Source organism: Mercenaria mercenaria, chromosome 13, assembly GCF_021730395.1.
Source record: "Mercenaria mercenaria strain notata chromosome 13, MADL_Memer_1, whole genome shotgun sequence".
NCBI classification, from domain to species: Eukaryota; Metazoa; Mollusca; class Bivalvia; order Venerida; family Veneridae; genus Mercenaria; species Mercenaria mercenaria.
This window is the reverse complement of record NC_069373.1, coordinates 67,685,937-67,693,088: the sequence shown is the minus strand read 5'-3', so window position 1 is coordinate 67,693,088 and position 7,152 is coordinate 67,685,937. Positions and strand designations below refer to the sequence as shown.

Genomic DNA, 7,152 nt, shown 5'->3' with positions numbered 1-7,152 from the left:
ATATAAAAGGCAGGGTATGGCATAAACACAATACTGAGTTAAGAAGGATTGAATAATTGTTATTCTAGCTTATCACGGAGATACTTAATTTCCATGATACTTTCGAAACGGTCGCACAGAGAGGCGTGTTGTCTTTTTGTCGAAGGCGATTTCATCGGACGAATATTTCTGTATTGAATATGTATTCTTTTGAAAATTAAACTTTATATAAATGAAAAAAAAAAACAACAAAAAAACAAAGGAAAGGAAAGACACCAATGTTGCAATAACACCGTTGAGTGATAACGTGTAGTTGTTTTGTCGATGACCGGATGTAGTCAGGGAGAGCGTTCCTTAGAAGACATTAGATGATTCTTTCACAGATGGGAAAGCTCCGTCTCGAGAGGAAATGGTTAGGCGGTACCGAGTCTCTATGATGGTACCATGTAATCATCTACTCGACAGTTGGTCGCCTAGAACAAAACGGGCCACTTATTTCCCGCTGGAATCCAGTTACTTTCATGATATACCATTAAATCAATTCCTTTTTTTTATCTTCCTATTTTTTGTTTTTCTTCTTGTTTTTGTTTTATTCTATCTGTATTCATAAGAATCGGGGTAATGTATCTATCAATACGCAAAACGAACGCCCCAGAAATCAACTAAGATTTGATACATGACTAGAAGGCTTGTTAGCAATGGGCATTTTAAAAACTATAGGCATAAATTACAGAAAAGGATTAGTGTCAGGTGAGTGTTATTTATTAACTCGAAATTCAGAGTACGCAATTCGAAATTTTGTTTGAGTGAATAGAAATTATGACATAAGTCGAAATTTCGAAATAATAAATTATAAAACACGGACCTTTTTTATGAAGGAATGGTAGATACGTTTCTATCAAAACTTCATGTGGCGGTTTTACCCAAAGTTACAATAAAGGCAATGATAGGTTGTAAACTCTTGTTTAATAGTTACATTAGACATAAAGACAACATAATAGCAACACAAATGTGCCCCTTTTCTTGTGAAGTCAAATATAAGTCTCACATAATATACTTATTGTGTTTTAAGAGCCAACCAGTCAGTTATTACTTTGACTTTGTGGTCCCATTTATGGTGACATAATATATAAATTATTAATGTTAAGTGTTTTTGTGTTCGAATTGTTAATTTTCATTTTCGCTGTTGTCAAAATTATATAAAATTTGTCAGCTTGTTTTGAGGAAATAGCACAGGCTTCTGTATCTTATATTTTACGAAAATAATGCAAATGTCAGCCGGCGGTTCATCTTAGTGGTTACAATCGCGAATAAATGCAACGTTGAAACACTTAAGTAAGTGTGATAGTTATTCAAGTCTTAGCAATATAGTATCTCTTTCACAAGGGAGAAAGAAGCTAGATATTATAGCATACTTATATTTAAATTCAAAGACATTATAACAAATACTCTGATTAAGTGTGTCAGAGAAGTCAAAAAGTTCAAAATCCGCCATTCTAAATTTGTAATCCAAGTCTAAAAATGTTAAATGTTTTAAAAACACATCCGATTCTGATTTTTTAAGCGTTGAAAGAATGGTTTTAAATGGTCTTTATGATTCTACGTATTCTCTTTATGAATCGTTTGCAGACTTTCATATCCCATTTAACATATAACATGACTCTTGAACAAAGGAAATGTAAGCGATTGCTGTACAATTAAAAAGTTACATATATCTTTATAAATATAGTTTATTCACTCTCTATAAGTGCCTCTTAGGCTAAGCTGTTCGGACTTCCAGATGAGGACGAATACAATGAGTCATCAGAACAATCACTCATGACGTCATCATAGTCCATGTTCTCCGTCTCTGCTGAAAACATTGCGGCGGACTGGTTCCTGGCCGATGTTGTATTTGCATGAGCGTTGGTCCCCGACGGGACCGACTGGGGTCCTCCTGATTTAACTTGTGAAGATATGGTCATAGTATTCACTTTATGCGTCTGTGCAATGGAAGCTATTTCTTGTAAGCTGTCTTGAAAGATTTTGTTCAAACTCAGAATATTCATTATAGCCTCCAGCCTCTGCAAATAGAACAATCATCAGAGTCTAACCTAATTTCTAATCCAAGCTAATGAAAATGAGGTAAAATCCACTACGGATGCTTTCAGTGACGGATAAAGTTTAAATTCTCAGTATTCTACCAGGGATAAATCTAAGAATCAAATAGGCGAACAGTCGTTTGCAGGCATTAATTATGGATATTTATCGTTTCATGAGATTTATATTTATATTTGGAAGATCTTTAAGCAAACAAAACGGTATATTGAAGTATGGTGTCTGATTTAGCGCCACGACACACAAAACTTTCAAAATTTCGTTATGGCACGTTGGCGCGGTTGCCAGGACGACACAATGAAATGTGCTACTTAAGCCGCGTGCACGCAATTATGATATAACGAAATGTCCAAAATCAGTCAACATACTGAGGAGCATTCAAAATATCGAGATACAAACTGTTATAGTATGCGTAGATATATAGGTCCTGACCAGAAACAATTTGAGTCTTCTCATGTGTAACCGCCGGGTAGCTTTGTTTGATTCTGGAAGGTTTTTGACCCTGTCTTAGCCCATATGGCCAGGAAATAGAACACATATCCTACATGAACGTGTAGTCCTACCAAGATTGGGTACCTGGGAAGCTCTAGATTTTAAATGGTGACCTGATAGTTTTCGAACTTAGAATGTTAATATGAGCCGCTGTCATAGGAACATACTAAACATGTAAAATTAGGTATATATTCATGACACAGATCGGCATCTAGTGTAGTCAAAGTGGTTTTGGTAGGTCAAACATTGATGTATAGTAGTATAATGTTCAAGTCTCTGCATACCGGGTACAATATCCTGATGTGTTTTGGTAGATGTATCCGCAAAGTACATTTTAATACCTTATTTAGTCAACCAAAGTAGCCCATCAATAATTTCGGCCTTTAACAGGCGGAAGGATTTAAACACACAAGTTTGAAAACACTCGGTTGCATATTCTAGACTCGAGCTAACCGATTTTTGGTTGCACTCATAATTAAAGATTCATGTAGACTAAGTGTACGCCTCATATTATATAACTAAGAAATTCGATATTTCGACTTCGTATCTCGAAAATTTGACTCAGTAACTCGATATTTCGAGACACGTAACTAAAACTGTCGACTATTTTTGGGTAAGTATAAATGTTCAGCCTGGCATTTATACTCAGTAATACAACTGTTTATGGAAATGCATAATATACATATTGTAGAAGTATGTTCAATATCGATATATCTAAATATTAGACGCTTATATCTGATATTACAAAGTAGTAGAGTCCATTTTACGATGATGTTTTATGGTTAAATATAGGTTAGTAAATTTGTATTGAAAAATACGCACGAGTTCTTCAGCGGAGATATTGCGCTACTTTAGGAACGGAATATCATTCTGCGAAAGAACACGTGCAAATTTCTCGAAGCAAATCTTATAACCTTTTGTTTACATAGGCATCTACACTTGTTATTTCTTTACAAATGATATAGATTTGTTCTTCAATCTGAGTGAAATTAAACATGTTGTCGTTAAAGAACTTTTAAATGCGACAGCACACATGAAGTCACAAATGATGCCATGCACCCGATATAATATATGAACGTCAATATTGTAAAACAATTCGGGGGCGTGACGTTATTTGTGACATAAGTATAAAATCTAAAGGGATTGATGATATCAATTAATAATAAACAAATCTATTCTATACAATGTTTCGGCTTTATTCGCCTTTATCAAGTATAAATGTTCTGAGATGATTACTGAGAAAGCAATGAACATGGTCGAAATGTGATATTTACGACACATCTCAGAACATTTATACTTGATCAAGGACAATAAAGCTGAAATGTTGTATAGAATAGAGTTGTTTATTATTAATTGTTATTTGTGAAGTCAGTTTCATGCATGCCATCGCGTTTAAAAAGTTCTTTAACGACGATATTTTCAATTTAAAGGTTAAAGAACAAAATATCGTTTATGTAATAGTTATAATTGTAGAATGTGTATGAAATAAAAATTGTAGATTTGCATCGAGAAATATGCATTCGTTCTTTCGCGGAATGATATCCTAAAGTCGCGCAATATTTCCACTGATACGAATCTAATTATGTACGAGTATTATGTATGATATACTAGTATGACAGAAATAAAATTAGAAAAGAACACAAATGTAAAAGACTGAGTTGTGTATTTGTCTTTGAATTCAGTTAATTGATAGATTGAATGATTCAGTATTTAAAAATCTGATCTATTTCGCTGGAATGCTCGTACATTTAAAAACATTTACTAGTTCATAAATTATGCCAGCGCAACATTAGTATATTCAAAGGGGATTAGCATTACTTCAAGCAAATTGAAATCGAATAAACTTTTGATATTACATACGTACTGAAAATGTAATAATATTGCTTACAAGCATAATTTAAAGAAATGGCATTCCAGTTAGACTGTTATAATATATACATAAATTAACAAACGCAATGAATTATTCATTCTCATGATTTTATGGAAATACGTTCAGTGCAACTGTTGATATAAACAATATAACTATGCAAATCTTTGGCAGTTTTAATTTAATATTTTTTTTTCATAATCTTGAATTCAAATCAAATTGTCGCTATATACAAAAAAATTGAAATAAAAAATTCCATTCAAATGTTTGATAAATGTAATACAATTGTTAATATAATTAATTTTAAGAGCTTTGATTCCAATTGAACCGTTGATTATGGTGGCTATCGCGATACATCAAAAAAGTATCTTGATAAAGCGGAGTTTTCTGAAAAGATTTTCTCAATAGTAGAAGGTTTCATGGAAATATTATTGCGGTAATTTACATTATTTTCTCAATACCTTTTGTGTTAAAGCCCGTAACTGTCATTTATTTGCTAGATAAGTTTTCTCGATACGTTCGGAAATTATCTTGATATTTCGAACTTTTCTGAAAAGTTTTTCGCAATAGCCTAAAGTTTCCCGAAAAAAAAAGCATATCGAGAAAAAAATAATGTATTGCGATAATGTTTTCAGAAAAAAAGCACAACTTTGCTAGATAGTTTGAAATATTATCGTGATAGTTACCGAGCATTTTGTGGCAGTTCCAAGCATTAACGCGGAATTTTGCGTTAAACATTTTCAGGAAATAAAATGAAAATATTTAGAAAATATTATTTATTACTGAAATGTTTTCGGGGAAAAAAATGCACGCATTTCCTGGAAAGTTAACAAATTATTGTGATAACTACCTAGCTATCTCGTGGCAGAAATATGCCACCATAGTTGATATATACGTAATTTTCAAGACAATTTTTTGACAAATTTAAATAATTTGAATCGCAATTTAATGTTGACTGATAAAAAACGATCGGTGAAAATAATGAATTTAAAAACTGCTATAAACTGCAGAACTGAAATTTCAATATGACCGTTGATATATACAAATGCTGCAATGCAATCTTTGATATATGTGCTGAAATGTTTTAATAATCCTTTAAGGAACTTTTATTCCGGTTGATATAAACAAATTTAGAACTACTCCCACGTTAAGTGCACAGTGATATGTACTAGGTTTTTTTATTCAGCCGTAACCAGTTTCGAATTCGACCATTTTAAGAGCAAACCTAACAGAAAATCAAATAACTCTTAGACTGCTGACGGCAAGTGATTCTGTGCAGTCTGATCATGGTCCGCACCGTTAGCCATTCAGTCAGTATCTTTTCGTTAAGCACCCCTTTTAACAGTTAATGGTACTGTACAAACTGAAAATAATATGGTCAAGTTTATTGTAGAAATTTATCCGAGTAAGGGTTAAGATAAACACTGCCTCTTTTTCTTATTTTTTCAGTATTACCAGTTTACTCGTTTGTTCGTACCTGTATTCGTAACAACATCTTCTTGTATAAAATGTAGTTTTGTCTGACCATTTCCTCTATCTTGTCGAAACGTTCTTTTTCTTTCTGCAGTTGTTTGATGTAGTCGACGGTTGCCTTAAGCACAGACCCTTTGTTGTGTCGTAATTTGCTAAAACAGTATAAAATCTTTAGAAGTTTTATGTAAATTTGAATATGGCATATTATACGGTATATACTTCTCAGGTCCACTTTGTCATTTCATGTACGGTAAAACAACAAGTGCACTAAACATCTATCTGCATATCAATAGGAAGGTAAAGGGATTTCGTGTTCTTAATGAGACTATACAGTAGGAGAAACTTCCTGTTTCAATTTAAGGTTTTTCCCTACTTCCCGAACGGGACACTTGTTATTAGAATTTAATATTGTTACTTGTTTCCTGCTTGGCAAGTAAAATTATCGCTTTTATTTATTTTATTTTTTACATGTTTCAATCAAAAGGCCAAAAGGCCCGGTGCCTATGAGAATACTTGTTGTCATTAAATGAAATATGCAAATTTAAATTTAGATTGTACATTATCTAAATTTTTACCGTTTAGATTTCTTTTTAATGTCTTATCAAGATTTTTTTTAACTTTTCTTTTTCTTAACTTCAGAGCTTCTCGAGCAGGAATGTAAACATTTTACACTGAATTGCATTTCTTTCGCCAGAATTATGACCACCTTTCCACACAAACAGAATATTTTGCAAGGAGAACTAGGCAGTAATACTGATTCGGGTTCCATTAGCTTTGAAAATTTACTGCTCCATTTAGAAAAGACAGATTAGGAGATAACCATGGCGGGGTTCTTGTTTATGTAAAAAGTCATATTCCAACTATTCGAAGACATGACCTGGAGCCGGATGGAACTGAATGTATTTGGATAGAACTCAGAACAATACACAAGAATTTTTTTATGGAACATGTTACCCTCCTCTCAATTTTCTGCTCGTCTTGTTTTGTCCAGTATAGAAAACTAAATTGGTCTTGCTTTTGATACGAACATATGTCACATAACAATTTAAAGTTACTTCAGCTTAGATATGCTCAAGCCTATAACACAAAGAAGAGTTAATGACATAGCCACACAATACTAGTATAACATGACACAATTAAAGAACCCACACATTTCACTGAATCATCTAACTCTCATACACCTATTTTCCTGTTTCATCCACATGTAATGTGTGCACATCAGGTGTTGGAGATCCATTCCTTGA

At 33.0% G+C, this 7,152-nt stretch overlaps 1 protein-coding gene across 1 annotated transcript in view; it reads right to left on the bottom strand.

Moving 5' to 3' along the window:
- Positions 1–926: 926 nt before the first annotated feature.
- The window catches only part of LOC123528641 (transcription factor EC-like), a 41,166-nt gene continuing 34,940 nt past the window's right edge, over positions 927–7,152 (bottom strand). The window contains exons 7-8 of the mRNA XM_045308517.2: positions 5,913–6,060; positions 927–2,042 (exon numbers count right to left, since the gene is read on the bottom strand). Coding sequence (XP_045164452.2) covers positions 1,734–2,042; positions 5,913–6,060 — 457 coding nt within the window. The 3' untranslated portion in view covers positions 927–1,733. The remainder of the gene's footprint in view (positions 2,043–5,912; positions 6,061–7,152) is intronic.